This window comes from Lactuca sativa, chromosome 2 (genome assembly GCF_002870075.4).
Source record: "Lactuca sativa cultivar Salinas chromosome 2, Lsat_Salinas_v11, whole genome shotgun sequence".
Lineage (NCBI taxonomy): Eukaryota > Viridiplantae > Streptophyta > Magnoliopsida > Asterales > Asteraceae > Lactuca > Lactuca sativa.
The window spans coordinates 16,083,095-16,100,299 of record NC_056624.2 but is presented as its reverse complement, the minus strand read 5'-3'; the positions used below and the strand labels follow the sequence as shown (position 1 = coordinate 16,100,299).

General features: G+C 41.0%; 3 protein-coding genes across 6 annotated transcripts; 2 read left to right on the top strand and 1 right to left on the bottom strand.

The window, feature by feature from the left end:
* Positions 1–4,614: 4,614 nt before the first annotated feature.
* On the bottom strand, positions 4,615–5,836 carry LOC111880902 (uncharacterized). 4 transcript variants are annotated; one of them, XM_042898990.2, is made up of 3 exons: positions 5,682–5,832; positions 5,487–5,598; positions 4,615–5,360 (listed from the first exon to the last, which is right to left on the bottom strand). In XM_042898990.2, the coding sequence occupies exons 2-3, from the start codon at positions 5,508–5,510 to the stop codon at positions 4,842–4,844; spliced, it is 543 nt and encodes a 180-aa protein (XP_042754924.1). In that variant the 5' UTR covers positions 5,511–5,598; positions 5,682–5,832; the 3' UTR covers positions 4,615–4,841. The 4 variants fall into 4 exon arrangements, with proteins under 4 accessions (XP_042754924.1, XP_023733086.1, XP_023733087.1 ...); XM_023877318.3 differs by having other exon boundaries at positions 4,615–5,327; XM_023877319.3 differs by lacking the exon at positions 5,487–5,598 and having other exon boundaries at positions 4,615–5,327; positions 5,682–5,836.
* Positions 5,837–14,309: 8,473 nt separating this feature from the next.
* LOC128132269 (uncharacterized) lies at positions 14,310–14,981 on the top strand. The gene has a single exon (XM_052768775.1). It carries the CDS (start codon positions 14,310–14,312, stop codon positions 14,979–14,981), a length of 672 nt encoding a protein of 223 aa, XP_052624735.1.
* A 312-nt stretch (positions 14,982–15,293) lies between these two features.
* LOC128132268 (uncharacterized) lies at positions 15,294–16,972 on the top strand. Its single transcript, XM_052768774.1, has 3 exons — positions 15,294–15,732; positions 15,849–16,079; positions 16,185–16,972. The coding sequence occupies exons 1-3, from the start codon at positions 15,294–15,296 to the stop codon at positions 16,970–16,972; spliced, it is 1,458 nt and encodes a 485-aa protein (XP_052624734.1).
* Positions 16,973–17,205: the final 233 nt, after the last annotated feature.

Here is a 17,205-nt window from a genome sequence, read left to right as displayed (position 1 = left end):
TACTTTTTTTAAAAAAAAATAAATAAATATATAATATTTAATATGCAAGGGTCCTCTCTCTCTCTCTCTCTCTCTCTCTCTCTCTCCGATTCACCATCGGAAGAAACAACCACCGGAGATTTATCTTCTTTGACTCAAGAACATGAAACACTGCAGGGAAGAACAACGAACTGAAGAGCTCCATCTTTCCAACTCCATCTTTCCAACTTCATCAATCACAAACAGATCTGTATCTTCTTTGAACTGAAAATGAAATCGAAAATCAACTTCTTACTGAGAAATTGGAGATGAAGCTAAACGAACATGTAACTCAGGCAAAGCTAATGATTCGAATGATGCTACATCGACTCTGTATCTTCCCACAGTAGACCATCTAATGGACTCTACACTGCCATGGAGTCGAAGGTATACAAAGGCGATTCAAAACAAATTTAGATTCAATTTGATTCATGAAGATATGGAATCAAATGATGAATGAGACATGGAATCTATACAACTTACAGGGGAGCTAGTGAAGAGAAAGAATTTTATACAACACACACACACACAGAGAGAGAGAGAGAGAGAGACGAAATCCTAACCTTCTCCCTGTGCCAGTGGTGGTGGTTGTGCAGTGCCTCATCGTTTTCAGTCTTATCATCATCACCATCGTCATTCTTTAAACTGATTTCCAAATCGGAATTGAAGCTCCTCTTGGAACGAGAGTATCTTCTTATGCGATTAGGGTTTTGAGATCCAGAGGAATTACTCCGGCTCCCCTAAACTCTAAGATTGAGCGTCGCCAGCGGTAGAACTAGGGTTTAACGCATTGGGGTCGTCTTCATCGTCGTGTCTTTTGAGTTCATGGTTGATTTGGTGTTTGATGACGAAAATTTCGTTCTTGAAAACCTGTTGATCATTCTTCGTTCTTCAAAACCTGTTGATCATTCTTCGTGTTCTGCTTCGTTTTTCCGGTGAGCCAATGAAGAAAATTGGATTGGGGTTTTTAGCGACTGTGAGGGGGTGTTTGGGTGGAGCCTCTTCAACAGGAACAGTGGTGGAGAACGAGGGAGGCTGTTTCCTCTTCTTGCCTCTTTTTTCATTCATCTCCGTGTTTGAGTTTGAAATCGGATGCAAGGTGTTTGAATTTTGTGGATTCCATATCTTAAAAATCGAACGGGAAAGAGAAAGTATAATGGTGGACTAGGTGGTGGTTTCTAGTAGCTAGGATGATGATGAAGAAGGGTGATTTTGGTCTCACCGGAGAAGATGAACTTGTGGTTGACGAGAGAGAGAGAGAGAGAGAGAGAGAGAGAGAGAGGTGGGGCCCTTAAATTAAATAATTATATTTTTTTTTCTTTTTTTTTAAATAGAGAAAACCTCATAAATGGTCCCTGTGTATTGAAATGACGAAAATACCCCTCACTTAACGGTAGAAAGCTAACGGAGTTAGGCGGAAGGACCATTTGTTAAAAGTTTTGAAACCACAGGGACCATCTGTGAGGTTTTTTGAACTTAAGGACTAAACTTGATATTTTTGAAAACCACAGGGACCATTTTTGAAGTTTTGTCTTAAAAATATTTTTGGTTGATTTCCTGTTATTAATTATATTCTTTTATACCTTTAATCCAAATAACTATAAGATTGATACAACACTTAACAGAAGAAAAAAAATGAAAAAACAACAACTAGACATAAATCATAATGCTTCCATGTTGTGCATTCAAACCTTGCAATGTTATCAATTTACATTCAAACACATGACTTGTTTTTCCAATATGGGCAAGACACGCTTTTATATATGTAAATACTAAAGAAAAACAAAAAAAAGAGAAAAAGAAAGTAGCAGAAAAAAAAAATGAAAGGAAAATAAATTTGTCTTTCGTGTTCCCGAGTCGAAGAGAAGCGAAAAAAAAAGTTAAACATTTTGTTTTTTCTCTCCAAATCTGTCCAAATCGAAAAGAAAGTTAGGAGAGAAAGTGATCATTTTATTTCATTCCACTTCATTCCTTTAATGAAACTCGAGAACACTATTTTTTTTTTTACTTTCCTCTGACTTCTATCCAGTTTTTTCTTTTTCTCTCGTTAAATTGAACTCGGAAACGGGGTATTAAAATGATGTAGTAGAGTGCATGACTTTCAAGCTTCCAATGTTACTATTCACTTCCAATGATACATTCTCTTATGTACTTATTCTTTAAGTACTTTGTAATTATTTTCTAAATATAATTTTGTTATATAGACAGGAAATCATTAATACAACGATAAGTCAATAATTGTTATAAAAATAATTAAAACACTCCTTATCCATCATTAATTCATGCCGATACTAATGTAAGTAAAAAAATCGGTCCTCATAGACTCTGCACATTCTCATAGTTGACCCTCCTTACTAGTGAATATATAAGACTCTTGAGATAATCTTGAATCTTCACAGTTAAAACATTTGAAGCAAACCTCAATGTCCGATAGACATTTCAGTTCATTTCAAAGTAAATGATACCAAGTATCAATACCATTTAAAGAATTAGGGATTTAATATAGGCTCAAATATGTTAAATAGCAATATATTTAAATTTTTATTTATTTTATGATTAAAATACTTTGAAACTTGTTAAGGCAAAATAGTTAATATAAGTATGTTCACCACTAAACCGTGATATAAATTTTTATTTAACTATTAATACTTTGTTTTTGTTTTTTTAAACCATTATATAAATTTTTCTATAAATTCCACTATAGGTTGAAATTTGTTTCGGTTGAACCATTGTGATTTAACCATTAATATTTTCAATTTAGAGAAAAAAACAATTGTACTAAAAAAAATATTCTTCCAATAGGTTTTTACATTTATTACTGAAAAATCCTTAGGTGATTTTATGAAAAGAAAAAAAAAAATCAATGGTCCTCTAAAACCCCGTTTTGAATATATATTGGTAAACAAAAAATTGGTTCCTATGGGCTTGTTTTTGTGAGAGTTGCCGTGGGTTTTGCTGTTTTGCAGCGTCATCCACCGTATTGGCGTATTCGAATATTGACTTTTGTATATAAGCTTTTTTTATTTTTATTTTCTTTTCATTTGTGTTTATTTTTTCTTTATTTTTTTAATTTAGTTATTTTATCGCAGATTAATAGTTTTTTTTTTTTTAATCATAAAGTTTATGACCAAATTTCTTCCCTAATTTCAAGCAGTGTAGCATAACGTTATCCCCAATACAACATTTTTACATTGTAACCTCATATTTTTAGATCAATTAAAAATGATTTCATTTAGTAGATTATTCACATAACCTTTTTTCTATAACCAAAATTAATTTTTCAGTTTTGCTTTATAAAATGATGTAGGACTCTACTTTATAGAAGCTTTTTACTTTAACTTGATATTTAACTTTGTATATATCATATATCATGTTCTAAGAAACAAACACCCACTGTTTGGTTTAAAAAGTGATTGGGTTAATGGTTTCAACGAAATCCAATGGAACTGGACTAAGTTTTCATAGCATGACATGTTTGTTTGTCAAATGAACATAAGTCAACTTGTTAGATTCATTCATATAATCATATTCCATATTTGATGAATTTATTAATTCCTAAGGGAGCTGGAAAAGAATTCAATTACATTTTTTATTTCTTTCAACTAAAGACCCTCACCATAAATATACTAAAAGTATAAGAAATTAATTACAAGTTGAAGCTCATACACATACTCTAATCTCTTTTACCAATATAGACTAACCATTTTATTCATTTACCCATAATAACAACTTTTTTTTTACTGATTACAAGCTTCACATTACATATTTTGATATTTACCAGTAAATAAATGTAAGCATGTTACTATTAGGGAAAATACCGGCAATAGCCAAAAATTAGGGGGTAATTCCAAAATTTTGACATGAAAATGGACATTTCCGGATATAGACATGCATTCCGCGGAGCTACCTCCGCGGAATGGCAAAATCGTAATTAAATCAACGTAAAAAAATAATAATAAATAAATAAATAAATAAAAACTCAAGATCCATTCCGCGGAGCTACAGTAGATTCCGCAAAGCTCCGCGGAGGTAGCTCCGAAGAATAGATTTTTTTTTTCTTTCAGGATTGATTCTTCAGGGTTTATATTTATTCACTAATTAATTATTTTCAAGAAAAGATTATGATAGTATGATAATCTTTTTTTGAAAATAATTAGTTGGGTAATGAATATATAAACTCCGAAGAATCGAGAAAAAAAAAAAAAAAAAACTCAAGATCCATTGCTCTGAGCTACCTCCGCGGAATGGATCTTGAGTTTTTTTTTTTTTTTAATGTTGATTTAATTTTGATTTTGCCATTCCGCGGAGCTACAGTAGATTCCGCGGAGCTCCGCGGAATGCATGTCTATACCCGGAAATTTCCATTTTCATGTCTAAATTTTGAAATTACCCCCTATTTTTTGGCTATTACCGGTATTTTCCCTTACTATTATGGGTAAAGAAATGTAAGTATGCTTCTATTATATTTATGGGTAAAGAAACGTAAACACACTGCTATTATTATACATACAAGAATACAGCACAATTTTATTGCATTTATTGGTAAAAGAAATGTAAGAACATTATTATTATAGGTAAAAAAAATGTATAAATACGTTGTAAGGAAACGTATATACATTGCTATTATATGTAAAAAAACAAAGTATATGTTACAAGTTTATCAGTAAAGAAATGCAAGCATGATAATTCTTGCAATTTCTTTATTTCATATTTGCTTGTGTTCTGAATCCATTCCACAAAACAAAACTCACCAAAAACTAAGAAAGCTAAACATCTAATACACTATTCATACAAGAATTTAGAATTTAAAATCTTTACCTATTTTATCTGCGTTCATGATCTGCTTTTTCCTTAGCAATCTGTGCCTTTTGCTTTTCAACAAGTTTATCAAGAGCAGCTTGAACAGCATCATGTCCACCAATAAGCAACCGAGTAATAACTTCTGGATCTTTCTCGAATCGAGCTTCTTCAAATTCCTTTCGTGCATTTGCTCTAAGAACATCACGCCACATAACTCCATGTGAATCTGACCACATAAAGAACCGAGTTGCTCGAATTATGTCACGATAAAGACCCAGTACCTCTCTACGGGTGGTGGTAAGTCTTTGTCTGATCAATCTCTCGTCTTCTTCATCATCGTTGTGATTTTTTTGTTTCTTGACTACATGTCGATCGAGTAGCTCCTCCACTGTGTCTGGGCCGTTGTTCAAGAAATACCGGCGGTGGAGGTGGTGGAAATGGAGGTCGGAATGGATAGAGATTGCAAGATTCCGGCATTTTCTGGTGGTAGCTGCCATCTCATCCGTAAGCTGTTCATTCAAAAACGGATGTTGATGTTGAATCTATGCGTAACGATGTGAAAATTGAACATTAATGCATTGTTTTGACGGACAAAAACGAATTAAGATGCTAAATCACGATCAAACAGAAGATTAAATAATGAAGGTAAGGTGAATCTGTTCAAGCACCTCATAGTCATGGATCGCTCTCATAAAACCCTAAGTTAATATGCAAACGGGATTCCCAAAATTTAGAGGAGAGACAAACATATCGTATCTGGCAAAGCAGGGAACCCTAACTCTAGAAAAATCCCAAAACAGAAGAAATCAACGAAAACTAACAAGATTCACAAAATTAAAGAAGGCGAAGAGAAAAGAACTCACCTATGGAATCGATCTGATTGTCTCCAAGAACAAGCCGATGGCGATTGAGTTAGGAGACACGAGTTAGGATTTGGAATAATTTCTGGAGTTAAGTTCGGGAACGACTTTTTTTATCTTTAACAAAATCATTTTTTTCAGGAAAGTGTAGTGAAAAATGAGGCTAAATTTTTTAACAATTATTTGGAATAATTTCTAGATTTAAGTTCGGCAATGACTTTTTTATTATTATTATTATTTTTTTTTTTAGTTTTTAGGAAAAAAAAATCTGAATTAAAAAGAAAAGACAAAATTGCAAAAATGGTCCATATGGTATGCAAAATTTTGGGGTTTTAATCCAAACCACGAGTTTTTTTGGAACCATAGTCCTTTTGGAGTAGTTTCTATATGGTTTTGGTCCCTGGACTTAACTCCCGTTAAGTTGGATCTGTTAAGCCCCCTCACGTGCCTCACACGTGAGGGTAATTTCGTCATTTCATATGTTAGGGACTATTTTTGCATAAACGTTTGTTTGGATTAATTGACATTTACCCCTCATTTACTTTCCCCAACACTCGTCAACTCCCCAACTCCCTCCTTCTTGCTTCTGCTCCATTGAACCTGCAAAAAACCCTCGTTGCTTATCCAAACAAGATAATCGACACTACACATATAAGGGCATACGTTTAATACGAAATGGTGTTCGTAATGTGGCATATCAGACCAAAACACGAAGTTGTTGATGTATCAATTGTATATGGTAAGTTGCTCTGTTTTCTTTAACTTTTATACTTTGCATTTTCTTATTGATTTAGAACAAAAAAAATGCAAAATTTTAACTTTGTTAATATGTACAATTTTGATTTTTAGCTGGTGCACCCACATGGTTTAGTATTAAGCTTCATCACGGTGGGAAATTTACTAAATTACCTGATAAAAAGTACATTGGAGGTGAAGTGCGTTATGTTGATTATGTGGACATTGATGAGTTTTCTGTGCATGAACTTGATGCCATAATGTTTGACCTAGGTTACCCAGACCCACGGAATTCTGAATTCGCTGATGAATCCCCAGTTATATACTACCATTTTAGGATACCCAGTGGTGACTTTCAATTTGGTCTTAGAGCTTTAGGGAATGATCAGGATGTGATCAACCTTTCTAAATACATTGCACATAACAAGCTGATTGAGGTGTACACAGAGCATGGAAAGACAAATTTATTGACTTACTTCATGTCACCAAATGCAAAGGGTAAAGTTGTCATTGAGGAATTACCAGAAAATGATGACCAAGGGGCTGAAGTTGAGGGTCAAGTTCATGCAGATTCTCCAATGAAAAATGTGAACCATGGTAATGGTGAGCCTATTGGTGAGTTCATGTCTTTGATTCTTTTTGGGAGTAAGAATGATAGTTTCTCACCAAAGTATATAAGGGGTAGGGTTGGGAATTCCAAAATAGGTGAAAGTTCTTGTAGCAAGAGGCTTAATTTAGATTATATTGATGAGGGTGTTCACATTTCAAAGGAAAAGAATGATGATCTGTAACAACTCAGATTTTCAAACAAATTTTTCTTTTTAATAATAGAGTAATTTCATTCAAAACAAGGCATAAATAATTTAAGTGTCATGTCAAATACAAACTGTCTAAATCCCAAGATCATAAAAACATTCTTCAGTGTGTATCGATCACGCCGGCGCCTTCCCACGGTCCTCGCTAGTACCTGAAACACATACATAACCACTGTAAGCATAAATGCTTAGTGAGTTCCCCAATATACACTTACGCACATACGCCTTTCCAGGCCCTGACCTTCCGGTCCTCAACACAACGCCTTCCGACCCATAACATAATCGCCTTCCGGCCCATAACATATTGCCTTCCGGCCCACATAACATACATAGCACACATATAACAAATAACTTACCACATATAGCATACATATCACATATCATATCTGACCTTCCGGTCACAAAGTCAAACCCTTCCGGGTACAGTGTAGTGAGAAGACTCACCTCGTAAATGCTGAAAGCTAGCAAATCCTGAAATCACTCGTGCACAATCCGACGAGCTACAACCTCCCTGAAATATGCACTCTCTGTGTCCCCAAACCGCAGAACTCGAATCCCTTGTTGTTCCTTTAGCCAAAGCTCTTATCCTCCTTGCACAACAATTTCTTCAAAGCCCTAATATCCTTCAATCTTGTTCTAGATGCCCACAGCCGTTTAGGGTTCTTCTCAATCGACTAAAGACGGACAATGACGGCCTATAAGTGCATTATATACGACCCAAACCTGAACGGTTAGGGTTTTCGCTAAACAGCGTAGACTCGCCGAGTCCATATCGGACTCGTCGAGTCCAATCGCGAACCCGCGACCAAGTCTGCGATCCTACTCGGCGAGTCTAGGCTCCAACTCGCCGAATCCCCTCTTAACTCACCCCAAAAACATAATTTAACAATACCTGAGATTCCGGGCTGTTACAACTCTCCCCCACTTGGATTAGACTTCGCCCTCGAAGTCTCACTCTGAAAATAGTTCCGGATGCTGCTCCCGCATCTCACGTTCCGGCTCCCAAGTCATTTCCGACCCCTTACGGTGTTGCCACTGGACCAACACCAGAGGTACTTCCTTGTTCCTCAGAACCTTGATCTTCCGATCCCTGATGGCCACTGGTCTCTCGGCATAATTCAGGCTCGCATCCACCTGAATATCCTCCAATGGAACCACTGCCGACTCATCGGCTATGCACTTCCTCAATTGCGACACATGAAAAGTGTCGTGGATCTGTCCCAACTCCGCTGGCAACTCCAACCGATATGTTACCCGGCCTATCCTTGCAATCATACAAAATGGCCCAATATACCGGGGCCCCAACTTGCCCCTCTTCCTGAATCGAATCACTCCTTTCCAAGGGGAGACCTTCAGGAGAACGAAGTCGCCGACCTGAAATTCAAGCTCGGATCGGCGCCTGTCTGCATAACTCTTCTGTCGACTCTGGGCAGTCAATAACCTCTGCCTAACTTGCTGAATCTGCTCTGTCGTCTGAAGCACGATCTCCGTGCTGCCCATCACTCTCTGTCCCACCTCTCCCCAGCAAATGGGGGTCCGACATCTCCTACCATACAACAGCTCAAAAGGTGGCATACCAATGCTCGAATGATGGTTGTTGTTGTAGGAAAACTCTGCCAATGGTAAGTACGCATCCCAACTACCCCCGAAGTCTAACACACACGCCCAGAGCATGTCCTCCAGCGTCTGAATCGTCCGCTCGCTCTGACCGTCTGTCTGGGGATGGTATGCGGTACTAAAATGCAATTTAGTACCCAGCTCCTCATGGAACTTCTTCCAGAATCTGGAAGTGAAGCGCACATCACGATCTGAAACAATCGAGATCGGTACTCCATGCCGAGATACCACTTCTCTCACATATATCTCTGCCAACTTCTCCGCTGAAGAACTCTCGCTGATGGCAAGGAAGTGTGCACTCTTCGTCAACCTATCCACAATCACCCAAATTGCATCAACTCCCCTGGCAGTCCTCGGCAATTTGGTGATGAAATCCATAGTGATTTGTTCCCACTTCCACTCGGGGATCTCCAATGGCTGTAACTTGCCATGCGGTTTCTGGTGCTCGGCCTTGACCCTACGGCAGGTCAAGCACCTCTCAACGAACCATGCGACGTCCCTCTTCATACAGGGCCACCAATACTCTTTCCTCAAGTCCAAATACATCTTCGTAGCACCGGGATGGATCGAAAATTTCGATCTATGAGCCTCTTCCATCAAAGTAATACGCGTACCGCCCACAAACGGTACCCAAATCCGACCCTGAAACGTCATAAGCCCTCGCCCATCCTTAACGAACTCTGAAATTAACCCCACAACCCGCTCTTTCTTCTGCATTTCTGGTCGCACAGCTTCGGTCTGCGCCCCACGAATAGCATCCAATACTGGAGTCATCACAGTCAGTCTCAAGCATACATCTCGCAATGGAGTGCTCTCCGCCCTGCGGCTCAACGCGTCGGCTACCACATTAGCCTTACCTGGGTGGTACAGGATCTCACAATCATAATCCTTGACCACATCCAACCACCTCCTCTGACGCATATTTAGGTTGGGCTGATCCATCAAATACTTCAAGCTCTTATGGTCCGTATATATTGTACATCGAACCCCATACAGGTAGTGACGCCAAATCTTGAGAGCGAACACTACTGCTCCCAACTCTAAATCATGCGTGGGGTATCTCGCTTCATGAGGCTTCAGCTGCCTCGACGCGTAAGCTATCACATGACCCCTTTGCATCAACACTGCACCCAGTCCCGAAATCGATGCGTCGCAATATACCACAAAATCTTCCATCCCTTCTGGGAGAGCTAATACCGGGGCTTCGCACAACCTCTTGCGAAGTGTATCAAAGGAGGTCTGCTGCTCGGGCCCCCACGAGAATGCAACACCCTTCCGGGTCAATCTGGTGAGTGGCACTGCGATCTTGGAGAAATCCTTGATGAATCTCCGATAATACCCTGCCAACCCAAGGAAGCTCCTGATCTCAGAAGGTGACTTCGGCACTTCCCAACTCATCACCGCCTCAACCTTGGCCGGATCGACCAATATCCCTTTCTGATTAACGACATGTCCTAGAAATTGGACCTCCCGCAGCCAGAAGTCACATTTGGAGAACTTTGCATAAAGCTTCTCCGACCTCAATACCTCGAGGACCTCCCTCAAATGCTCCTCATGCTGCTCTCTAGATCTAGAATACACCAGAATGTCGTCGATAAATACAATCACTGATCGATCCAACATCGGTCTGCATACCCTGTTCATGAGATCCATGAACACAGCCGGGGCATTGGTGAGCCCGAAAGGCATCACCACAAACTCATAATGCCCATATCGCGTCCTAAACGCTGTCTTCTGGACATCCTCATCCCGCACTCTCACCTGATGGTACCCTGACCTCAGATCGATCTTGGAAAACCAAGACGCTCCCTGCAACTGATCGAATAAATCATCGATCCTCGGTAACGGGTAACGGTTCTTGACCGTCAACTTGTTCAACTCCCGGTAATCAATGCACATCCGGTGTGAACCATCCTTCTTCTTGACGAACAGAATAGGTGCTCCCCACGGCGAGGTGCTCGGCCGAATGAATCCCTTCCCCAGCAACTCCTGGAGCTGCGAGGACAACTCTTGCATCTCTGGAGGTGCAAGACGATAAGGCACTTTAGCAATAGGCGCGGCCCCCGGAACCAGATCGATACCAAACTCTACTTGCCTCACAGGAGGTACTCCCGGCAGCTCCTCGGGGAAAACATCTGGAAACTCACGCACCACAGGGACCTCCTCAACTGACTTCGGTCTCTCGGAAACCACCCGCGTATCCATCACATACGCCACAAAACCCTTACAGCCCTGCTGTAGACACTGCCTCGCCCTAGCGGCCGAACAAAAAGCTGATCCCGAACGGGTACCCTCGTCGTACACCGAAAGAACTCCCCCACTATGGTCTCGTATGGTCACCAACTGACGCTCACAGTCGATGACAACGCCGAATCGGCTCAACCAGTCCATGCCTACGATGACACAGACATCACCCATCACAATAGGAATCAGGTCAATCGGGAATTCGACCCCGAAAATCTCTAGCACGCATCCCCGAAGAACCTCCGTGGCACAAATCACTTTCTCGTCAGCTATAGAAACCCTCAAAGGTCGACTCAACGACTCACGACTAGCGCTGATATGCTGACTAAAGGCTAAGGACACAAAGGACCTACTCGCATCCGAGTCAAATAACACTAAGGCAGGCACAGAGTTCACAAGGAAAGTACCTACGCATATAATAACATAAGCATAACATCTCGACATTAAAATAAATATATGAATTACAACATACCTGCCACGACATCGGGCGCAGCGCGGACCTCCTCCGCAGTCAGCTGAAAGGCCCTCCCACGAGCCCTCGGGGCCTCGACCTTCACCGGTCGAGCCTCAATAGTCCTGGCAATAGGTGCAGATCCCTGACGAAGCTGCGGACACTCGGCCTTCCGATGGCCGGTCTGGTTGCAATGAAAGCAAACCATAAACCCCTTGGGGCACTCCCTAGCAATGTGCCCCTCCTTGCCGCACTTGTAGCAAGCACCGGCTCGACACGCCCCATCGTGACCCTTGCCGCACTTTCCGCAAGTGCGACTCTTCGGACCTCCCGTCCTCGAATCGGCGGACTTGATCCGCTTGGCTGCCGGCTGAGACTGAGCCGGACGCCGGTCTGCCTGTTGAGACTCGGCCTCCTCCCTGGCCTGAGTCTCCAACTCAATCTCACGCTTCCTGGCATTCGCCTAAAGCTCCGTAAAAGTATGATAGGTGGAGTTCGACACAAACTCCCGGATATCCCTCCTCAAGACACCCAAGTACCGGCTCATCCGAGCCTGCTCTGTGGACACCAGCTCGGGGCAAAACATCGCCCTCTCATGAAACTTCTGCGTGATCGCCGCCACCGAATCTGTACCCTGCTTGAGGGTTAAGAACTCCTGAACCAATCGTTCCCGCTCCACCGGGGGAACGTACTCATCCCTGAACATGGCAGTAAACCCCTCCTATGTCACCGTTGTAGTCTCTGCCAAAGTGAAGTTCGCCGTCACGAACTTCCACCAATCCTTCGCTCCCAGACAGAGCTGGTTCAAAGCGAAACGTACCCTCAGGTGCTCCGGGCATGAACAAGTGTAGAAGCACCCCTCTATGTCCGCGATCCACCTCATCGCAGCAATCGGATCCTGCGTCCCATCGAACTCCGGTGGCTTCGTGTTGCTGAACTCTCGGAACAGCAACGAATCACCCCCCTGTGGCCTAGCAGCGGCCACAGCTGCGGTAGCTGCAGCGGTTGCAGCCTCAGTCAATGCGGCGTACCGCTCATCGAATGTCTCCATCAGGGTGGTCTTAATAGACCCAAACATCTCCGGGATCTCATCCCGGATCGCCGCCGCCACCTCCTCGTGAATCATCTGACGAATCTCCTCGTTACTCACACCGCTCGTACTCGCTCCGTGGCGTGGTCTAACCATGATGTCTCTGAAATACAACATAAAACTATCAGAGACTCCATCGAGTGTAATTGCATTTGATAACGCAACCCTACTCAGTCTCCGATATCCAGGGATTCGTACTTGGGTCTCCCACTGACCCGGTGTCTTCGGTAGTACGGGCCCAATACTACCGACCACACCGCATCAGCATTCATCCCAAGTCTTCCTCCCCAAACCCCGGATAGTGAGTACTCTACTTCAGATATGCACTATCTACCCGCATACTAGCAAAGCATCTCACATCGGTAAACTTCCCTAGACTAAGGCATCACAAATCTGGCCACTCTAGTCCTATCATGAATACCTAGTCTTCTAGCATGCATAACAATTTACATTATATAACATTGTAAGGTATTTTGGGGATCTTTACCGTTCGGGCGCTGACTGATCGTACACACTGCTTCTTCCTTGCTTACCACAAAACCATTTACAAAAGTTTATGCCTTTATTTAAAAAGTTTTCCTCAAATCCTCGGTTAGAGTTCAGTTACTCCCGAAGGTGCACTCGAATCCCTCAAACCAAGGCTCTGATACCAATTGTAACAACTCAAATTTTCAAACAAATTTTTCTTTTTAATAATAGAGTAATTTCATTCAAAACAAGGCATAAATAATTTAAGTGTCATGTCAAATACAAACTGTCTAAATCCCAAGATCATAAAAACATTCTTCAGTGTGTATCGATCACGCCGGCGCCTTCCCACGGTCCTCGCTAGTACCTGAAACACATACATAACCACTGTAAGCATAAATGCTTAGTGAGTTCCCCAATATACACTTACGCACATACGCCTTTCCAGGCCCTGACCTTCCGGTCCTCAACACAACGCCTTCCGGCCCATAACATAATCGCCTTCCGGCCCATAACATATTGCCTTCCGGCCCACATAACATACATAGCACACATATAACAAATAACTTACCACATATAGCATACATATCACATATCATATCTGACCTTCCGGTCACAAAGTCAAACCCTTCCGGGTACAGTGTAGTGAGAAGACTCACCTCGTAAATGCTGAAAGCTAGCAAATCCTGAAATCACTCGTGCACAATCCGACGAGCTACAACCTCCCTGAAATATGCACTCTCTGTGTCCCCAAACCGCAGAACTCGAATCCCTTGCTGTTCCTTTAGCCAAAGCTCTTCTCCTCCTTGCACAACAATTTCTTCAAAGCCCTAATATCCTTCAATCTTGTTCTAGATGCCCACAGCCGTTTAGGGTTCTTCTCAATCGACTAAAGACGAACAATGACGGCCTATAAGTGCATTATATACAACCCAAACCTGAACGGTTAGGGTTTTCGCTAAACAGCGTAGACTCGCCGAGTCCATATCGGACTCGTCGAGTCCAGTCGCGAACCCGCGACCAAGTCTGCGATCCTACTCGGCGAGTCTAGGCTCCAACTCGCCGAATCCCCTCTTAACTCACCCCAAAAACATAATTTAACAATACCTGAGATTCCGGGCTGTTACATGATCAGGATGGTTTAACTAATGTTCAGGAGGCAGCAACTTGTGTTCATATTTATGAGATGGATGGTGTTAGGGAGGCTGTAAATGTTGTTCAAGAGGCATCAACTGTTGATGAAGAAGGCTACAACACCCCCTGTTAATAATGCTGATGAAAAATTGAATGAGTTATTTGATAACCTTATGGAAAATTTGATTGGGAGTGATGATGATAATGCAGAGTATGAAGGGGATGGAGAATCTGAAGAGGGTAATCAAGAGTATGAAGAGGATGATGAATCTCAAGAAAGTGATCCAAATTTTGAAGAGTATGATGAATCTGAAAATAGTGATCCAGAGTATGAAGAAGATGAGAGACAAATAGAAGATGAAGATCATATGGATGACATAATGGATGTTGACAACAATATACAGGATGTGGATGTGGACATGGGAGACTTCACTCTTAATGTTGAAAGTGATGTGGAAGGTTCTTGTATAAATGTTGTTCATGGGCATGAACCTGAAGATATGGAAGTGATTAACAATGAGGAATTTGAATCTTTGGATGAAGGATCCGACCAAGACAGAGAGAGAAGAGCTATTATCAAGAATTTGAGAAAAGAAAAAAGGTGCAGTCTTGGGGCAGTACATAAACAATATTTTTCAGTTGGAGATAAATTTAATAGTAAAAATGAATTAAAGGAGGCAGTTGATCTGCATGCACTAGAATCAAGAAGGAATCTTTTCTTTAAAAAAAATGACAATGGCACAGTGTAGAGGTGTTGTACCTGTCACCAATAAAGGCCAAGTGGGTAGTCAAGCTACCACTTCAAAAAGAAAGGGTAAAAAATTAAAGACACAAAAGTAACATGTGGTTGGTACATTCATGCATCTCGGTGAAATCCTGAATCCGACTGGTTTATAAGGACCTTAAACCAAACTCACACATGTTTGCAAACAAGGAAACTCAGGGCTTGTACTGCTTCTTTAATCAGCAAGAAAATCTTTAATCAAGTTGAGGCGAATCCAGATATACCTTTGAGAGCCATACAAGATCACTTTCAAAAGACCTACCAAGTGGGTGTTACTATGGACAAGGTATTCAGGGCAAAGGATAAGGCAAGAAAGCATATAACTGGGGACTACACAAAGCAGTATGAACTGTTGAGGGACTATGTTCTCGAACTTGAAGCCACCAACCCAGACACCACAGTGAAAATAGATGTATGTTCTGAGCCTAACCCTGATTCCCCAACTAGGCAGTTTAGAAGAATTTATGTGTGTTTGGGTCCACTGAAAAAAGGGTTCAAGACATGCCTTAGGGACTTATTAGGTTTTGATGGTGCCTTCATGAAAGGACCATTCCCTGGGCAAGTCCTTTCAGCAGTTGGTCTTGATTCCAATAATGGAATATACCCATTAGCATATGGGATTTTTGAGTCTGAAAACACAGAAAGCTGGAAATGGTTTTTAGATAACCTTGGGGATGACTTGGACCTTGGAAGAAACTCAAATTTTACTTTCATAAGTGACAGGCAAAAGGTAAAGTTGGAAGTAGTTTTTATACATTTGGTCATTTAAAGTGTGGTTGTAAGTTAATTCTAATGATTGACAATTAATTTTTGCATGGTTTACATACTGCAGTTGAGCAAATTGTTCCCAATGTTGAGCATAGATATTGTATCAGACATATTCATGACAATATGAGGAAAAGATGGAGGCAAACAGAGTACAGGGACCACTTATGGAGGTGTGCATCAGCTACCACCATTCCTGAGTTTGAACATTTGATGAAGGAGTTTAGTCAGTATGATAAGGCATGTGAATGGTTGAAGCAAATTCCTCCTAAACATTGGGCAAGGAGTCATTTTTCAGGTAAATCTATATATTCCAATTTGGTCCTTATGTCTTTCACTTAGTGAACTGTTTTACTTGTATGTGAATTGTATTAAATGTTTTTTGATGGTAATGTACACACAGGAAGAGCAGTTTCTGATGTGATGATATCAAACATGTGTGAAGTGTTTAATGGGAAGATAAAGAAAGGAAGGGATAAACCTGTCATTGGATGTTTAGCATTCATAAGGGAGTATCTAATGAAGAGGATATGCAATGTCATGAAGGAAATGAAAAAGGCTAAAGGTCCACTAACATCCACAGCAACAGACATCCTAGCTGCAAGAAAAGCAGTTGCTTCACAATACATTGCTAGGTGGAATGGGGGAGACAAGTATCAAGTCACAGGAGCTTTGCAGGATCAACATGTGGTTGATGTTAGGAACAAAACATGCACTTGCAGAAAATGGGAATTAATTGGAATTCCATGCAGACATGCAATTGCAACTCTGAATGAGATGAGTAAAGACCCAGAGGCTGAGCTTGACATTTACAAATGGGTTCACAAGGTGTATTTTCTAGAGACATGGAAAAAGGCTTATTATTTTAAGGTGGATCCAATTAAGGGTAGATCCATGTGGCCCAAAAGTGAATGTCCCACAAAGCTAATCCCTCCTCCACATCGCACTCAGGTGGGAAGGCCTAAGAAAAAGAGAAGACAAAGTGAGGGTGAAAGGTTAAGCAAAAAGCATAAGGCAAGTCAAGGTGATGGAGTGAATGCTGCACAAGAAGGAGGTTCCCAAAAACCAACAAATGATGGAGTGCAGAAGCTATCAAGGAAGCATATCAGTGTTACTTGTAGCAAATGCAAGAACAAGGGACACAACTCTAGGACCTGTAAAGGGCAAGGTGGGAATCAATCCAAGAAGTAATGTGTCATGCATGCATGGGGTTTTCTGTGATTTTGGTTGGTTATGAAAACTTGGTTGTTATGTTTACAATATTTTGTTGAAAATTTTTGGTTGGTTGTTATGAAAACTTGGTTGTTATCTTAGGTATGGTAATGTGTCCCTTTTGGTAATGTTTAGAATCTTTGGTTGTTATGTTTAGAAACTTTGGTTGTTATATTACAAATCTCAATGAAATGTGCATTTTGGTTATGTAC